This window comes from Apiospora hydei (genome assembly GCF_038363865.1).
Source record: "Apiospora hydei strain CBS 114990 chromosome Unknown utg000007l_segment0_segment0, whole genome shotgun sequence".
NCBI classification, from domain to species: Eukaryota; Fungi; Ascomycota; class Sordariomycetes; order Amphisphaeriales; family Apiosporaceae; genus Apiospora; species Apiospora hydei.
The window spans coordinates 2,863,296-2,881,561 of record NW_027117366.1 but is presented as its reverse complement, the minus strand read 5'-3'; the positions used below and the strand labels follow the sequence as shown (position 1 = coordinate 2,881,561).

Genomic DNA, 18,266 nt, shown 5'->3' with positions numbered 1-18,266 from the left:
AGTGATATATACATATTCGGTCGTTTTATGTATAAGGCAACAGCCATGCCTCAATAAATCATATTAATGCACCAACAAGCACTTCTTTACAGACCCACGGCGGCCCGGATAGCATTGACCAGGATGTTGTTGTAGTCACCACCAGCCTCGAAGGTGGCGAAGCCGGCGAGACCCGAGCTCTTGACGTACTGGCCCTTGACGGTGAGTGACTGGACGTTGTCGTAGGAGATGAAAGTCTGGCGCGACTGGTCGTAGAGGAACGGCTAGAAGCGAAGCCGAGTCAGCACCCGTTGTGATGAAATACGGAAAAAGGAAGCGACAACCGCCATGGTCCGCTTTTAGATGGGTTGGGTTTCACTTACAGTCTGACTGCACTTGTCATAGCCACTGGCCATGCCCTTGGCGGGGTTGCCCTGCGCATCGAGGAACTTGCCCTCCTCGATCATGGCGCGGAACGTCCAAGTGCCGCTATGGGGCTGCGGGTTACCGCACGGGTCGACGGGCGGGTCCGAGTCCCAGCTGCCGCCCTGGAGGCGGTTCGTCGAGTTCTGGACCGGGTACGCGCTGAGCGGGCCGCTCGTGCCGTTCGGGAATGCGGCCGCGGGCGTGACGGAGAAGCTGTGCGAGTACGCGGCGACGGCGAGGACGATCTTGCTCATGGGCAGGCCCGCGGCGGCCCACTTGGCGACCCCCTCCTTGCCACCGCCCTGGTTGTTGCGGGCGTCGCAGCCCGACTCGAGGGGCGCGTTGGGCCCCGCCGTCGCCGCCCACGCGCCGTAGATGTCGTAGTTCATGATCATGACGTAGTCGAGCACGCTCGCGAACGCGCCCAGGTCCGTCGACGACTTGCCGTCCGGGCCGTACCACGGGAACAGGGAGCCCGCGGCCGTCAGCCAGAGCGACTTGCCCTTGGGGTCCTTGCGGAGCTCCTGCAGGAAGGAGAGGAAGTTGGCCGTGTCGTCCTTGTTGATCACGTTGCAGCCGAGGCCTTGGCGGTTGGGGTACTCCCAGCTGAGAAGGAGCAGTAGTGTCAGTAAGGCGTATCCACATCTGATGTCAGCAACTAGATGGGGGGTCTTACTCGAAGTCAAGACCGTCCAACTTGTACTGGTTGACGAGGTCGAGGCAAGTCTTCACAAAGGCGGTACGGTTCTCGGCCGAACCGATCATGGAAGAGAAGTAGCGGCTTCCAGTCCAGCCTCCGATGGAGATCATAGCCTTGACGTTCTAAACGGGTGAATCACATAAAGTCAGCGGCATGTCCCTTCCATGACTATGAGTAGGCTAATACGAACCTTAGCCTTGGCGGCCGACACAAAGGCCGGGATCTGATCAGGAGCGGAGAGGGTGAGGTTGAGTGAGCCATCGTGTTCCGTCTCACTATACTCAAAGTTAACTCCTTCCCCATCGCCAAGGAGATCTAGCAGGTCGTGATCTTACGCGAAAGCATATTTCACATCAGTATACTTCTCGAACGGCATATCAGCGACGGGGAAGCCCTTGTTGACATGGTATCCGGCAAAGTAAGTCGACGCCACGATGTTGGATCCTCCCGTGCTGCCGTTGCCGGCAGCCGCCGCGGCGCGAGGAAGACAGGTAGCCTCGACGCTGAGGAAGCCCAAGATGGCCGAAGCCTTGAGGATTGAATTAAGATTGAACATGCTGGATCTGATAACGAGGTGGGGGAAAGAACGAAAAACAGTTTGGAGTAAAGAGTGACTATATCGTATCCTAGAAAAGATCGATAGGGAAGGTGGGTGCCAGAAAAAGGAAGAACCAGACGAACGGCACCATAGTGGTAATCTATATATACCCCAAAAGGCGACAGACACCCCCATGCCGGGGTCACATCCGTCTCTCCTTTTCGTCGTAAATTTTTAGGTTTGCTACGCCTTGTTGATAGAACGTAATGCATATCTGCCGGTGTGAATCATCCAGGCCCGGTAGCGAAGCGCCCAGGGTAGGCAGAGCCGGAGTGCCCTAGACCCCAGAAACGACAAAACGGGGAGGGTGTGTGTGGCATGTTGATCCATCCTTGACAGCAATCTGGGCATGGCAGATGACGGGACTTCCCAAGAAACCTCGTAATCCCTGTTCCCATCCTGGTCGGCGGGACCGTCGGGCTGCGGTCGACGACCAAATTTAGAGCAACGACTGCACCGTCGCCAGTGGCTTGAGTAGGATACGTCATTCCTATGCGACTGTTTCATTGCCTTGAGCAGACCTCAATCACTAACCCCAACCGTACTAGATATGGTGCGGTATAGAATCACGTAAGGCGGGAAATGCAAGAGTACTGTGATCATCCCAGGGGCTATGTTGGGCGCAGGAATTGGCAGAATCAGGTCAGAATAGAGTTTGATTACCTTAGAATCCTCTGACAGTACCCACCCGAGTACGGGGGCCATGTTCCTGTCTAGAGTCTAGAGTCTAGACTCTAGCCTGTAGTTCTCTGGGCAGAGCTCTGGGCGTTTCCAGTATAATAAAGCGGGCCATGGCCTTGACTCGATGTCGATGCCTGGGCATGGTACTCTTTCATCGACTCGCAGTTCACCGACAACTGCCATTCGATCGTTTTCTCTTTCATCAACTTACTCATCGACAACTCTGGCAACGGCCATATGATTATCCTCGAGCTGCGCCACGCTCGGAGCTGGGAGAGTCTTGGTTTGCAGAGGCAGCCGGAGCGGACCAAGTAGCTGTGGCTGGCTACCTTGTTGTGAGCCGAAGTTATCGATAACCTTCCTTGTATTTTACTTTGTTCTTCGTCCCGACTCTCGACGTCAATCCTTTCCATTAGGATCCCACGTCGTGAAGGTAAATCTCGGTGTTTCCTTCGTCCACTCGACGCCTAGAGCTGTGATTTGACATGTGCTGGTTTGGGGTAGTAAGGACGATCAAACGTGACCGCTAGCAAAAACAGGGCCGGCCTGGGGATAAGTGTTCTAACGTCAACTAGTCAGTGGGCGACCGCATTCTGGCAAGTGCAGTCACGTCCGGCCACAGGATGCATGAAGCACTAACAATTTGGCACTTAAATGCAATCAGCGGTCTATTCGGCTACGTAATCAGGTTTCGAGAGACTGTAGACTTATATCTACAAGCTCTCTAGTGCACTTCTGTCCCGAGCTTGCTGTGCATGTTCCGTAGATCCGAGTTCAGACGGTGAGAGTGCTGAGTGCCGAGTGCTGAACCGCCCTGTGGTCTAGACTCACAGTCTATTTTCGCATCCGATCCAAATGGCGGACGATTGTCAGCTTCAATGCGCATGCATCATCCGACCTCATGATTTGAACAATCATTACGACAACGGCTTCGCCGCATGCTCGCTTGTTTGCCTGAATTCGTTGTTCGATATATTGCCGCTGTTGTTAAAGACCGGGCCAGATCTTTCCCTCCTCCCCTCCAGGAAAACCCCGCGAGTCGGTGCGCGGGGTCTCGGGGAACGCGCTGAGGCCTGAAACAGCACCGAGGTTAGAGAACCAAGCCAGTACTACCCAAGATGAAATCGCTCTCGAATGGCGGCACCAAACATGAGAAAACCCGAGTCGATGTGTTTTCTCATTTCTGTTTCAAACAGAAACTATAGTTCACCTGAACCACGACGTCTGTGTCGCGATCATGTCGATATACACAATGTGCGAACTGCCTCGTTGGAATTCCATGCGCACTTGCAACTACAGGGCCAGGCTACGGCGGCGACGCACAGGGGACGCTAACCTCCGTCTTGAACGTCTAACTTCAACCAGAACCTGGCTTGTCGCAAAGATGATACGTGACTTACCATTCTCAGCACACATACTTTTACACTTAGTTTCATATCTGGAGGACAGCTTCCCAGGCATCGTCAACTATTCGATGGCCCCAAGGCAAGCTGCAATCTGGGGGTAGTGAGCAAATTGGGCACAAGACCTTATCATCAGTACTGCTTCACCTAGTCCAGTCATTCAAACACGGTTATGAGCAGCGTCTACGGTATCACGGATAATTGTAACACATAGATACTAATTAACCATTGAATTGCTTGGGCTAACTGCTTTTCTTGCAGACCAAGTCACTCTACTGGGCCCCAGGACGATCTACCCTACACGCTATCCTTCCTCCTCTCCCCCGCAACAGCCTCCTCGCTCTTCTCATTACGGACTTCCTCCACCACTGTCCCGCTCCCAGTCGCATTCTCGTCGGCGACAGTAGCTTTTCCGTCATTACCGATGAACGCACTCTCCTTCATGTTGTTCATCGCGTCCTCCTCGCGGTCGGCCTTGCGGAAGGTGAGGTAGAACCCGATGCCGCCGATCAGCGCGATGACGGCCACGGACCCGTAGTTCCACACCAGCAGCGGGTCGTCCGAGAGCGCGACGAGCGCCTGGCCCAGCGCCGACGACACGGCCGACGTGAAGAGCGCGATGGCCTGCACGGTCGACTTCATGTTCTGGGGGCCTTGGTGTAGGCATATCTATCGCGCGGGCGTTAGCAATCTATTCGTAACTGGAGATGTGCATGTAAAGCATTGGAAGACACTTACTCAAGCTTCGTGATGGAGGCCAGGACTTCCGACATGCCGACCAGGCCGTAAGGGAACACCTGGATCCAGACCGAGATGGGCGCGGTGCAGTGCTTCCCCTCCTTGGTGAGCTTGTTGATCTGGTTGCCACAGGGAGACAGTTTATAGATGTAGGCTTGGATGACGCAGGCCGAGACCATAGCCAAAGACGCCAGCACGAACCCCGCCGTGATCTTCTTGATGGGCGACAAGTGCACGCCCATCTTGCGCAGTGCCGGGTAGACGCCAAAGTCCATGATGGGAATCACAATCACAATAAAGATGGGGTTCAGCTTAGCCACGATATCGTTGGGCGTCTGGCCCAGCACCATGGTCCCCGCCTGCGACACCAGGTTGTTGGTCATCTGGTTGTACGCCAGGAAGTAGAGCGGGTACCACAGGAACACCTTGCACGCGACGACGCCGCGCTTCAGCTCGTCGACCCACTGGTCGTCGAACGTCATCCACGCGGGCACGGCCTCGCCGCGCGCGCGCAGCTCGCTCGGCTTGACGCGCTGCCAGAACTCCGGGTCGCGGAAGCCGGTGCTCTTCTTGTACGCGAGCCTGATCAGCTTCGAGGCCTTGCCCATGACGGAACCCGTGGGCGGCGAGAGCTTGTACGTCTTCTTGAAGTAGAGCAGTATGCCCGGGCACAGGAGGTAGCAGAGGGTGGGCAGGGTAAACGAAAGCCAGAAGCCGACAAAGTGCTCCGAGTAGACCATGGCGAGGGAGCCCGTGATGGAGCCCAGGTTGATGAGGAAGTAGAAGTAGATATAGATGCGGGCCGTCGTGACGGCCGGGTCGACGATCTCCTTGCGGCCGCTGCGCTTGTGCACGCGCACGTAGGCCTTGGAGTCCTTGTACTGCTCCGCGATGAGCGGCGAGATGTTGGACTTGAAGCCGCCGGTGCCGACGCCCATGATGACGAGGCCGATGGCGAAGAGGGCGATGGAGACGTTCGGGTGCACGATGACGGCGGGGATGGCGGCCATGATGAGTATGATGTGGCCGACCAGGGCGACGAAGTTGGAGTACTGGATCGTCAGGTAGCGACCCCAGTACTGGTCGGCCAGGTAGGCGCCGATCAGCGGCGTGAAGTAGGACCAGAAGTTGTTGAACGTCGTCAGGCCCGTCGAGGCGCGCTGGCCCATGCCCAGAGCGCCGGAGCCCGGCGAGATGAGGAAACCGGCGCCGGTCGTGGACCCCTTGGGCAGGGGCTTCTGGATGAAGTTGACGACTGAATGGCACAGCGCGTGTCAGTATGAGGCCGCTGCCAAACAAGGAAATAAAATAAACAACAGCAGTACTTACACACAGCGCTGGTGCCATAGTAGGAGAAGCGCTCGACGAACTCGACGAAAGCGACGGTCCACGCGGTCCAGGGAATCGAGCCTGCCACGCGAGGGAGAGTCGCCCACTCCTCTTCGGTGGGAAAGGGTCGAAGGAGGTCAGCAGACTCATCCTTGACGGAGTCTGAGCCGCTGGCGTAACCCGGGACGGGCTCGACGAGCGTGCCGCCCTTGGTGATCTCGAGGCTCGTCTTGGTCGCCATCGTGGAAACTGCTGGAGGATGGTGATCAACTACAGCTAGAGCGATGCCTCCCCCGCGCAGAACCGAGGGGTCCGACCCGGGCATCTTATACCAGCAGCCGCATCGGCTAGCGAACCGGGTTTACACATGGCAACTTGTCAAGCCCATTATCGCAACCCTCCACCGTCGTATCCTGCGTGGAGTGCAGCACCGGCGCGATCCTCATTGCAGCAAGTCCCCGTATAAGTCTTGGCGAGCCAAGCTCTTGGCCAACGTTCTAAGACCCAGTGCTCTGGAGGAGATGAGGCGCTCAATCTCAGCTGGCCCCGAGCTGTGCCAATTGCACAAGCTCATTCGACCCGAAGCTTGTAAGCGCCAAGCGCGTAGATAGACCGGATTAGGAAGGTAGAGGTTATCGTGTGCTGAGTCCAAGAACGCCAAGTCCTTGGCAAGAGAGGCGGCTCGTCAGAACGTAGCGGAAGTATCCCCCATCTACGTATACCGGGTTTAGCCGATGGCAGAAAACCTTCTATCGCACAATCACAAGGCGCAAGTACACAAAACGACAGGTATCCACGTGCCAAGTGATAGACAGCTTCCCGATTACAACTAGTAATAAGAGCAAGGAGGAGAAATCATGATCCACTTGTCCGGGTTGTTGGGATGCATCCCCATCATGCGAGCCCAGACAGTCGGTCCGGCAGCCTGGACCGCGAACTCCCTTACATAAGTACAGATCTCGGCCGGTTCCTCGTATACTATTTTATTATAACTGGGGTGATAATTACCTTTGGACCCATGATCCTGCGTAGAAGAGGTTCCATGCTGCTAAAGTAAAGTCAACTCACAAGTAATTAGAATCCGCATTTGACACGCTTCAATTCTGTTGCAATTCGGCCAGGCTAGCCACAAGGACGCGCTTCCTTGTAGTCAGCTCATCCCTCTTTCGCTGTTGACTTTCAGGTTCTGACCCAAGAAGCATTATCCGTTTATCGGACAACTGCGTAATCATTGATGGGTTGAACATATCCGGAAGCCGGGCCATAATGTGTCTTTCGATCACTTGGCGGCATATATTGTCAACAAAGGTTTTCATTGCGACCTCGTGGCTGTTAGTATTGACTCCACTTAAATGTTATAATATTAGAGGTATACTAAAAGATGTACCGACCTTATAGTATGCATTCAAGCAGATCAATGCTTCAGAGCAAGCTTGTTGATCCATATTGACGATGATCTTAGCCTTCATAGCGCTGATAGACTTCGTGGATCCATCAGTGCTCTTAGAGGCACTTGTCTTTGCGTCAGCCTTGAGCAAAGTTTGTAAAGCATTCTCGATTGGTCCAAGTAAGCCCTCGCGTCGAGCTTCCTGTATGTTGTCGGTATAGTAATGGTTATATGTGATGGGATGCTGGTTTTCGTCTGCTATGAGCTTTTTCAACTCCTCGTCTGCCCGAGCCCTCGTATCTTCAAGCCAGCGAAGGCAAATTGTAATGATTTCGCGCCGGAGTCTCGCCTCTGGGACCGTCTTCACCACAGCGTCTTGTATCCATCGGTTCACCGTTGCGAAGACTTCATGGATATGAGACTGTGCTAATGGCTCCCAAGGACTGGATTGCTCTCGAAAGAGCTCTGCCAGTAGCACGAAGTTGTGACTGCCGGGAAGCTCACGACCCCTAGTACTTAGGTATACCTATTTGATTTTAGTAGAATTCGTGACTACCGTGGCAAAACCTACATTTTTCACCCACTCATTCATGCTATCCTCGCTCCACTTTGATTCCTCTGTTCTCCAAGTCGTCCACTTTGGAACTGTTCGATGCCGGTGCTTTAGTGCCGACTTTCCTTTTCTGACCGTCCTCGCGTACTTGTGATGCAAAATTGGTGTTCAGTTTGTGTACCAAAGCACGAAGCTTCGAGTTGGAGAGTTCCTTGATAATCGCCGTTGACTGCTGCTTGGACCAGCTGGCAGTAGTTCATACTGATCCTGGTGATGAAGAATCGGATATCTGAGACCTTCGAGCGCTTGGGGCCTATTGATTCCAAATTGGCCTCTGTTTCCCGAAGTTGATGTCGGATTTCTTCAATAACATTGGGCAATTCCCTCTCGATGTGGCTATCGAGAAGGGATTGCAAAGATAGTCTGAGATTGGCTACCCCGACCCGTTTCATATCCAATTTCTGGGACTGCCAGACAGGCGAGGCGAAGAATTCCATCTCTTTTTGCAAGCGTTGCTCGGTCGTGATGCCAACTTCCAGTTCACCTGGGGTAGGGTTCTTCAACAAAAAGAACCCAAGTTTCAATCTGACATTCCCTGGTTCATGGCAAGGTCAGCCAATCGTCCTTCGGCCCCTCTGTTAATCAAGTCCGCTTTTGTAATGATCCCAACTGTGCGGTGCCCTTGAGGATCATGTTTGCGGGCCATTTGAACAATGGATTGATTGGCGATGTCATTGCCAGCTTGGACAACTGCCAATACAATAGCGCGTCTGCTGGAAACATATACATCCACCATTTCTCTGATGAGTTCAACATCCGCATCCGTTTGCTCTTCGTTAGCAACTGAGATCAAGCCTGGTAGGTCGACCACGGTGAGGTTGAGATCCGTATGGCCGGTGACTTCAATCCGCAAAACATCTGATGCAAATGCATTTCCACCGACAACGCTCGGGTGTCCACGGAGTCCCATTAGTGCCGAGGCATCATAAGTCACTTGGGGTAGTTCTGACATGTCGGCCATGCTTCGCTTGTAGTTAGAGAGTAGTTTCCGAGTATTGGCTGGTCGAGACGAATGCGGTTGAACAGTAGCTACTATTGACCTCTCTGTGGCATTTCGCCTGAGAATAATCTCCGTGGGAAATCTTGTGCAGACGCCGTCTTTCCTTGGAAATGGCAAGCCTGTTATCCCTTCTAATACAGAGCTTTTCCCAACAGATTGATCCCCACAGACCACAAGCTGAGGCAAAGAGACAAACTCTCCAATACCATAGGATCTGATCCGGTCAATTTAATTGATCCGTTTTCTTGACCTGGCGGACTGGAGTGTATCTATCACAGACATTGAGCCGCCGTGATATGACCTCCGGGGGTGGCCATCGTTATACTGTTGTGATCGGTGAACTCTGGTCTCAAGAATGGGCCCCGTGAGATTCCATCCTCCTTGCACAGGGCGTTGCGAAGGATTCCTGGTAGTCAACCGTCGTGGGAGGTCGATGTACAATGCAAGCCGCATTGCTACGCACTTTCCAGAAATAAGCCACCAACAGAGTGGTAGGAGAAACAGAACTTCGAACAGTTTTGATGATGCGACTTGAGTTATACTTAAACACACAGTGTCATAAGAGTGTTCAAAACATCATTATGCTAAGATTATAATTTAATCATAGATTCATAGTACATCGAGGCTCTATTATTCTGCATTCTCGGACCCGTATCCAGCCACCCCTTGTTTGGTCTTGAAACCTTGTATGTTTCCTGTGCTGCATGTATAATATTTAATAAAATACATCGTATCGACACTTCTGAGCCAAAACGCCACACATCGCTGAACACAGTTTACCTCACACGAAAGTATATATAACCCGATCTATATCAACTTTGTTGACGTTCAAGGTTTATTCTAAGCTACCAAGAACATCAAGTACTTGCCCAAATCCATCCCTCTGCCTTAAATCACACCGCACCCACACAACCTCTGTCACACCTTACACAAAGGTTGCAGACTCATCAATCGCACCGCAGTCTTTATAATCACAAAGCCAGCCCCTTTTGGAACCTGGAAAGACTTCTTGAAGTGCAAGTTTCGGAAGGGGAAGAATCCATCTGCCGATTGACATGACTAATATTGGCCTCGAAAGGCGCAAATGACATGATGACTCATCCCGCCCTGGGTGAAATATTCGAGGTGGGTCTGTTGTCCGGCTGGCACCCTCTGTATCAGGATTTGTACACCATTTTGGAGGATCTTTACGACAGTCTCATCTAATCTTTGACACTGTCATTTAATCCGATTCTTGCCCAAGATGTCTCACGCACCGCAGGCCGTTGATCTGGTACTCGATGGCTATGGCCAGATGTTGGTATCAATATTCACGCAGATCAGCCTATGTTATCCTATGAACGATGCGTCGCAGGTACCAGTTGTTATCCAGACGTTGCAAGGGGGGCTCGAGCGTCTGGCCGACTCCTTCCCATGGCTGGCAGGCCAGGTCGTTTGTGAAGGTTCGACTGAGGGCGTCACGGGGGTCTTCAAGATCAAGCCCCTCGATAGAACCCCCTCGGTTGGCTGTGAAGGATCTGACAAAAGAGCCCGCAATGCCATCCTTGGAAGATTTTCGAGCCGCAGGCTGCCCGATGAATTGTCTGGATGAAGACTTGGTCGCACCCCGGAGGACCAGCTCGGGACGCCCTGGGGAGACCACAGCGGAGGTCTTCCAGCTGCAAGCGAGCATCGTCAATGGCGGGCTCATCCTCACATTCCTTGGTCAGCACCAATGCATGGATGGAGTTGGACAAGGGCAGGTGATGCACTTGCTGTCCAAGGCCTGTCGAGGGGAGGCGTTTACCGAGGACGAATTAAGGTCGGGGAATCGCGACCCTGCCGATAAGATACCCTTGCTTGACGATACAGCCTGGGTTCCTGGTACCGAACCCAGATACAACAAAGTCGAACCACTGCCTGTTGGCGATGTGCGACAGCCAATGCCGACGGGCGTATGGTGTCATTTCAGTTTCCCCAATGGATCCCTCCTTACGCTCAAGCAAATGGCCACTCAGAGTTTGCCAACCGCAACACCATACATCTCCACTGACGACGCCCTCAGTGCCTTCGTATGGCAATCAATCATGCGCGTCCGGCTTCCGAGGCTGCAAGAAGACTCGCCAGTGCTCTTCGCTCGCTCGGTCGATATTCGTCATCACGTCGGAATATCGGCAACGTATCCGGGCTTCGCGCAGTGCATGACGTACCACTACAAGTTCTCGGCCCGTCAACTCGTGGAAAGCCCTCTCGGCGCCATCGCCGCTGATCTTCGAGCGGCCATTGCGACCGAGACGTCGACACTGGCGTACGACGCCCGATCCCTCGCGACGCTGGTGGACCGCACGCCCGACAAGTCCACAGTGAGCCTCCTGGGCGGCGGCTTCGACATGACCCGCGACGTCATGCTCAACTCGTGGGCCAACCAGGGCGCGTACCACCTCGACTTCGGGCTCGGGCTCGGTCGTCCGGAATCGGTGCGCCGACCGCGCTTCGACGCGTTTCAGGGGCTGGTGTATTTGATGCCCAAGCGGCCCGATGGCGAGATCGGGGTCGCTGTGTGCTTGAGCGAGGAAGACATGCAGAGGCTGAAGGGAGATGGCGGGTTCATGAGATTCGCTAGACTTGCGGGGTAGGCCTGACTTTCGCAGTGAGTTCGAGTGTAAGGATCAATGGAGTTTCAACAGAGTACCAATAGGATATGGTTCTTAGGACTAGAGAAGTTCAACACATGCGTCTCGAGCTAAAAGGGGTTTGCTGGGGAACATCAAATTTGGGTTAGAAATGGAAGTCAAAATAAACCTCTCCCTAGTGATAAGTCACAGCATAAATATTCGGAGGATGGTACTATCAATATTTTCATCATGCCCAACCCAAAACCGTGGCTGCCTTCAAACGTCTCCTAATTAGGTCAAGTCAATTGCCGGAGATGCAAATCCCCACGGGCCGAATGAGCTCGTGTTGTGTAGCAACGATTTAATGGAGGTTACGCGGAACTTAACTCAGCTGCTCTAATCAGATTAGTTCACGCCTCGGCACTCTATTTCGGACGACCTGCCTGCATGAATACATTGGCTTGTGGTGCATTTGCTGCATGGCTCGCTAGGTCGTGAGTGAAAATGATCAGACTGACATGCTTGGCAGTTGGAGATGCAGCAGGCGCATAAGAACAAGAGTCGACATGCCTGGGCCAGTCATATTGCACATATAGGGAGTCTTGTAACAGTTACTTGTCATCATTGTATAGCTTAAACTTATATTGCCACAACCACAGCCATTTCGACCGTTGTGTATAGGACGCTTAGCTCAAACAGTGGGTGATGGTGTATAATACCTCATTGGCGTAACATTTAACTTTACCGCACGTGTCAACGGCGGCCGCACACCCCAAGTGAGTTCAGACTGATTCATTACCTACCGCCGAAGTTTCGATTCAGCTGTTCGAGCTACGTTTCTAGAGTGACAATAGCCCAAACTTTACATACGACTGACAGAATTCAGTGTCAACCCCACTTCTAAATTATCAACCTCCCAACCTCGGTGTCCCCCCTGTCCACTCCGTCATGGTCGTGGCTATGCAACCCGGAGATGGACAAGAGAATGAACGTTCGCATACGATTTTGGCACCTCTTTCTTGCAGTCATATCTCTATCGATGGCACTACTACATGGTGTATCCGTGAATCCCTTTGGGCAGGCCTACGACCCGGAGGACACGGACACTAGCGACGAATTCACCACCTCGCTGACCGAGTACATGGTGGACATCAACTTTGTATGCAATTGCTGCTCGCTCTCGAGAGGCCCATTAAACCATGTGGAAATAAGCTCGGCTAATTAGAAGAAAACAAAAAGATAGCCTTCTCCCTCTTCTGGTTTAGCATCCTCTTCGGCGTGTCGTTCATGCCGTTCATGCACTACGCCCACTACACCTCCCGACCTGCACATATACCGCGGGTCACGACGGCGGCTATCTGCGTCATCGTTGATGCGGGCATCTTCTTCAACTCCACCAGCATCATCGACATTGACCACGACGACGTCCAGTACAAGCCAACTTTCTACGCTGGCATCGTCCTTACTTGTGTCTTTGCGTGAGTTGAATATGGCCTCGGTATCTCAGGTCTAATCTATTTCCTCTGCTACTGGTGCTGGGGATACTAGCTGAATATTTATTTAACAATTTCTGACTGTTCTCTTGCTAGTATTCTTTTGGTACTCGACATGACTTTGAGTTTGGTCATCACCTTGTCGGGCGTTCACCAGATGGCTCTCGTTGCCACAAATGCAATCTGAAGCTGGGCGCGTCGCAAAAGTCAAGACGGGGGAGTACCCCTATATATTTGATAGGTTTGACGCAGATCTACGAAGTAGTCCCGACTTAGAAATCATGAAGCGCACACGAACTTCGGAGCCATGGCGATCACACACCGCTAGAGGAGAGCACGATGCAACATGTATGTGAAAGAATATATCGAAGGTTGAAGCAAATCATCATCGTGTCACTCTCTGATGCGGGGGTGGCTGCACCAACCCCGGATCAAGGAGAAGCTAGCGAAACGGGCAGCCCAATTCCATGGCTAAACCCAGCCCACCTCCATATGTATTGCAGTAACTCTTGATATGACTTCAGATCTGGGTTCTTGCTCCCGACAGCTCATTCTCATCAGGAAAATAGAAATCGAAGACGCGAGACGATGATGGCGTCGGAGGCCATACCACCCGCCAGACAGCCAGGGTCCATTTCCTTTACGACCGAACTCAACCCTGCGGGCGTTGGAACTATAGTCTTTCTTTACGGTGCCAACGCCTGCTTCATTGAACAGGACCTAATCGTCGCCACCAGAGGCCCACGGCTTCAGGACGAGTACCACCCCATTTCTGTTCATCTCCCTGGTCACAGTGGGTTGGACACCCCTGCGGGGTGGTATATGACGCGGGAGGATTGGGAGTACTTCGGGGTATTTAAAACGCCTTCGAGATTAATCCTATACAGTTTAGTCTCTCTATACAGCAACCCCAAGAAGCGTACGGAGACGCCACTTCGACTTACGCTCCCACAGGTTTCTTGAGCCGTTGCTATCATAGCTTGAGACAGTAAACCGACGAAGAGCAACCTCAGGATCCCACACCCCCTTCACAGCTTAGCATACCAGCCCATCCACCGATCCCGATATGCCTCCCCACTCGCCACCGCCTGCAGGTGCCCCGGATCGATGAACCCAACCAACAGCACCTCGTCCCCCGTCCCCGGCCGGATTAACCCCCGATAAAACTCTGAGGCCGCCAGATCCCGGTGCCAATACCGTCCCCGGTCGTCAACATCTTTGCGAAACGCCGCGGCGGCCGCGTGATCGTTGGACCCCCGGAACAGGAACGCCCGCTCGTCGAACTCGGCCGTCGGCGCCACCAGGGCCTCCCGGCGATAGCGCGCGCTGAAGTCGCGGGCGATGAGCAGGTGTTCCTCGCTCGGCCCCCTCCTTCGGTCTTCTTCTCAGACGACGAAGACGGCAGGGAGGAGGAGGAGGAGGGAAAGTTGCGGACCGAGACCCGGCGCATGTCCACGAGGGAGCGGACGATGTCGGTCACGGTCGTGACCCAGAACCCGCGCCGGTGGGTGGGACGCGATAGCAGGTGCAAGAAGAGGTGGCCGTACATCTGCTGCTTCAGGCCGCCGCGCCGCCGCTGGTGGTCGGGGCGGACGCACGTCAGGCCCGTGTGGACCACGGGGTGTTGCAGCTTCTCGGAGGTGGCCGGCAAATGGACGGCGGACACGAACCCCACGACTTCGCCGCAGTGCCGGGCCACCACGAGGACCTTGTTGGCGAAGGCGGCGGTCACGTCGGCGCTGAATACCTGGTAGTCCGATAGCGGGTGGAGACACTGGCTTCCCAGTGCTCGCAGGAGAGGAGGTGAGCTCCGCTTGTGCCTCCTTTGAAAGATGCTTGGCGGGCTGGTCCATGACTTCACACTCGTAACCGTCCGTCATGTTGTTGTTTTGATCTATTTCATTCATGGAAAGGAATGTTGGCGAAGAGTGTAAGAATATCAGCTGGGGAAATGAGGGGAAGGCCGGTGTTCATCACGCGTGATGCTGCTTACATTCGATCACATCAGTCAGCCGCATGCAGGTATAGTCGACGTGCAAGAGCTTTGTCGCGTCCCAATTGGGTACTCCAGTCCCGGGTGGGCCCGGCAGAGTCAGGGGTTTCGGGGATAAGCCGAATTCTTTCTTCTTTTTCCCCCAATGCATGCTCAACATACCCGGCAGGGACACAAGACTAATACAGATCATTGTTGCCATCCAATACAGTGGAATCCTTGATGACCAACCGGCGTGTCAGGTTACAGATGAATATGAAAGAATCTCTTCAACAGAAAGACAAGAAACAAACACGGTGCAAAAATGACTAGACCATCAACCGCAACCTCGTTCAGATCAAGATTCAGGGCCGTCACCATATTCCAGTAGACAAAAGTGTGAAATACGAGAAGGATAAAGATATGCAAATGCTGGAACAAACGCTGACACGAATGAAACCGCACATACTGCTCGAGTACGTAGCTGACGCCGACACAGACAAGACCAAAGCACACCAGAAGAAACAGGCCATCTGGCCAGGGGTCAAACAGGTCGGTTGATGCAGGCGATCTGGCAGAAGGGCGGTCTACATAGACAACGATGAGGACAACGTTGTTGCCAGCAATTAGCATGTGCACGAGCTGGCCGGTGTTGGATTTGGTACGAAGCATTTCCATTGGTCATCAAATCACACCGGCAAACATGGCAAGGGTACACTACTGGCATCAGTTTGCTCAACAGTCATGAATAACCAATAAATCAGCCCAAGATGTTTACTATTTATCAGTTTGACTAGAAGAATGTGTGAACTGTATAATACTATAAAGACAACAAGCAAAACGCCTCCGGACTCATAACCTGCCATCGTCTATCTGCACCGACCCAATCGGCCCGTCCCCATCCCCATAGACCTTGGGCAAGAGGCTCAACGTGCGAGACTCCTTGATGTCCATTCCGCGCTTCCCAAAGTAGCGCTCGCTCTCGTAGCTCCAGTGCATGACCCCGCTGACGCACTGCGCCATGCCGTCGACGAGCTTCTGCACGTCGAGGCCGACGGGGCCCATCCACCGCGGCAGCCGGCGGTAGAGGGTGTAGAACCGCTTCATCTTCCTCCGGTTCAGCTCCCCGGTGTAGTCGAAGGCGTCCTGCACGCCCAGGCCGAACTGCTGCATTATGATGGTGATGATGTTGTGCTCGTCGTCGCCTACGGCCTGCTCCTTGTTGTACGAGAGTACGTCCTAGAAGTAAAGAGTCAGCAATTGGATCACAACGTACCGTGAAAACGAGGTGTCAGGCGGGGTGTAGGGGGGCAAATAAGAGAAGGAACGCACGTTGGCAATAACGATGAGATCAACGGCCAGTGTCTCCATCTCGACGATAACCTTATGACGCCGCACCGCATCGGGGATGTCGAGGTCCATCTCGTACATTGCTATCGTCGAAGGTGCGCCGGACGTGTGCCGCCGGATGGGGAAGTAAGTCGCCAAGTCCACGATGCGCGACTGCGACCTGAGCTCGGCCTGCTGTGCGACCGACTCGACATAGTCCAGCCATGTCGCCAGGAAGCGCCTCTTGAAGGTCGGCGTAGCATCCCATGGCAGACGATTCCAAAACCTGATGGAGGTCGCTTTTTAGTACCGTTTCTCGAACACCTAGCGAGCAATATGGTGTGGCCGACTCACTGTCGTGTAAACTCCTCCAACCCACTCCCCGACGGGTCTTGGGCTGTGTGGGTTCGCAAAGGCGTCCATCTGGATCTGTGCCTGCTCCCATACTTCCTCTGGCCCCGACTTATCCGAGTATTCATCGAACATGAAGAATAGGTGCATGATATCACACCCACTTCTGACTTGTTCTGAGCGTATCAACAGCCAAGTCAGCATTGCAACAAGATGTGGATGGATAAAAGGGGGAGAGCCATCTCACCTTTCGTCATCCGAGAGTAGCACATCCCTGCTAAAAGATCTGATGGGCCATGGACAAATATCAGCAAGCGATAACACAATGATTACGTGTTGGGAAGGGCAAAGGGGGAGGACTTACTCAGCTTGCCCTTGTCGTGGACCAGTCGATGGGTTTCGGCGTCGAACGCGCTGAAGCTTGCGCTCCACTCGAGGCACTCCTCGTCGACCTCGGCCAAATGAGGACTGACCTGCCGCGGCCACTTCCAGAGGGTCTCGAGGTCGGGCAGGCGGATCTTGTTTGGGTTGTTCATTTCGACTTTGTGGAAATACATGATGATGTTTCAAGAGAAGGGTCTGTGCTGCATGTACAAGCTTAGTTAAACTACGGTGGGCGACTCAGCCTTGATAAAGACGTTGGCCCACGACCGACACATTGCCACCGAGTTCTTTTTTGACGCGCGTGGAATCCTGTGGGGCCTGGCGCTGCAGTTTCGATCTTGACTCACATTCGTTTTCCCGGCGGAGGGCTTGATGACCGGTTTGTTTAGCATTAAGAAGGAATACCAATCACGGCAGTCTGTGATATGTCCGCAGCATGAAAGGGTTTTTGCTAATCATATGTATCTTGTGGAGGCAATAGGTATCATAATCCTGAAACCTTCCAACAAACTACGCGGTATGATCCCTCATTATAGAACATGTTATAATATGACAGGAACGGTTGACGCATGCGCTTGAGGTTTTTGCTTTGTTGGAGGCACCAATGCCGCCCGGGTGTGCTCAGATGTGATCGGATCTATCCAGCGGCTTGCAGGTCGGATCGGCGGCGAGGCTCAGTGGAAAGGGCGACATCGGGGAGGTCATTGGTGCATCGCATATATCGCGGGTACCGTTCCCACACTGCGGGCTCCGCAAAGGACAGGGGTTCGAGAGATCTCTCGAACCTGTCGTGGGGTTGTGCGTCTCAGATCTAGACAATAGGATTCGGGGTCGACATCGAAAAGCAAATATCGTCGTTGTTTCTGGAGCAAGCTGACCAACAACAGCTGAGCTGTATTTGGTCATATTTCTCAAAGGGTACGACACATCATGGTCCCAGTGCAGCGGAGCGCTTGCTTGACTCGCGGCACTGAGAGGAATTGTTGACCCAAGATAGAAGGAGACCCGAGGCTAGCAAGGGGTCCCTGATCGACGGGCAGTCGGCCCCGTACCGAATTCATGTCCCTGGTCAGCAATGTTTCCGACAAAACAACATAGCTCCCCGCTCGAGGTTTTTTCTCGCGGCAAAATCGTTTCGTGACTTGGCAAGGGGACTTCCAAAAGCGACCGATACAACCCCGAAACTATCGCAACGCGCTCCTGATCTGAACATGTGCTTATTGATTGATCAAATATCAGAGAGACTCGCCACCCCTAATCCTTTGACGAGCTATTCATGTCGCGATACC

The 18,266-nt window shown here is 53.4% G+C and overlaps 6 protein-coding genes across 6 annotated transcripts; 1 reads left to right on the top strand and 5 right to left on the bottom strand.

Annotated features, from left to right (window-relative positions):
* Positions 1-86: 86 nt before the first annotated feature.
* PG997_009992 (uncharacterized protein) lies at positions 87-1,661 on the bottom strand (the record flags this gene model as incomplete). Its single annotated transcript, XM_066814307.1, has 5 exons — positions 87-263; positions 363-1,011; positions 1,082-1,227; positions 1,296-1,380; positions 1,441-1,661. 5 exons carry the CDS (start codon positions 1,659-1,661, stop codon positions 87-89), a joined length of 1,278 nt encoding a protein of 425 aa, XP_066666269.1.
* Positions 1,662-4,084: 2,423 nt separating this feature from the next.
* Positions 4,085-6,095, bottom strand: PG997_009991 (POT family-domain-containing protein; the record flags this gene model as incomplete). The annotated part of the gene is made up of 3 exons (XM_066814306.1): positions 4,085-4,456; positions 4,552-5,780; positions 5,855-6,095. 3 exons carry the CDS (start codon positions 6,093-6,095, stop codon positions 4,085-4,087), a joined length of 1,842 nt encoding a protein of 613 aa, XP_066666268.1.
* An 856-nt stretch (positions 6,096-6,951) lies between these two features.
* Positions 6,952-8,806, bottom strand: PG997_009990 (Dynamin GTPase; the record flags this gene model as incomplete). The annotated part of the gene is made up of 5 exons (XM_066814305.1): positions 6,952-7,023; positions 7,246-7,767; positions 7,813-7,886; positions 7,943-8,190; positions 8,385-8,806. The coding sequence occupies 5 exons, from the start codon at positions 8,804-8,806 to the stop codon at positions 6,952-6,954; spliced, it is 1,338 nt and encodes a 445-aa protein (XP_066666267.1).
* Positions 8,807-10,389: 1,583 nt separating this feature from the next.
* Positions 10,390-11,469, top strand: PG997_009989 (trichothecene 3-O-acetyltransferase; the record flags this gene model as incomplete). The annotated part of the gene is made up of 1 exon (XM_066814304.1): positions 10,390-11,469. One exon carries the CDS (start codon positions 10,390-10,392, stop codon positions 11,467-11,469), a length of 1,080 nt encoding a protein of 359 aa, XP_066666266.1.
* Positions 11,470-13,969: 2,500 nt separating this feature from the next.
* Positions 13,970-14,821, bottom strand: PG997_009988 (uncharacterized protein; the record flags this gene model as incomplete). The annotated part of the gene is made up of 3 exons (XM_066814303.1): positions 13,970-14,312; positions 14,333-14,688; positions 14,717-14,821. 3 exons carry the CDS (start codon positions 14,819-14,821, stop codon positions 13,970-13,972), a joined length of 804 nt encoding a protein of 267 aa, XP_066666265.1.
* A 944-nt stretch (positions 14,822-15,765) lies between these two features.
* Positions 15,766-17,150, bottom strand: PG997_009987 (terpenoid synthase; the record flags this gene model as incomplete). The annotated part of the gene is made up of 4 exons (XM_066814302.1): positions 15,766-16,152; positions 16,246-16,485; positions 16,597-16,769; positions 16,958-17,150. 4 exons carry the CDS (start codon positions 17,148-17,150, stop codon positions 15,766-15,768), a joined length of 993 nt encoding a protein of 330 aa, XP_066666264.1.
* Between the last annotated feature and the right edge of the window lie 1,116 nt (positions 17,151-18,266).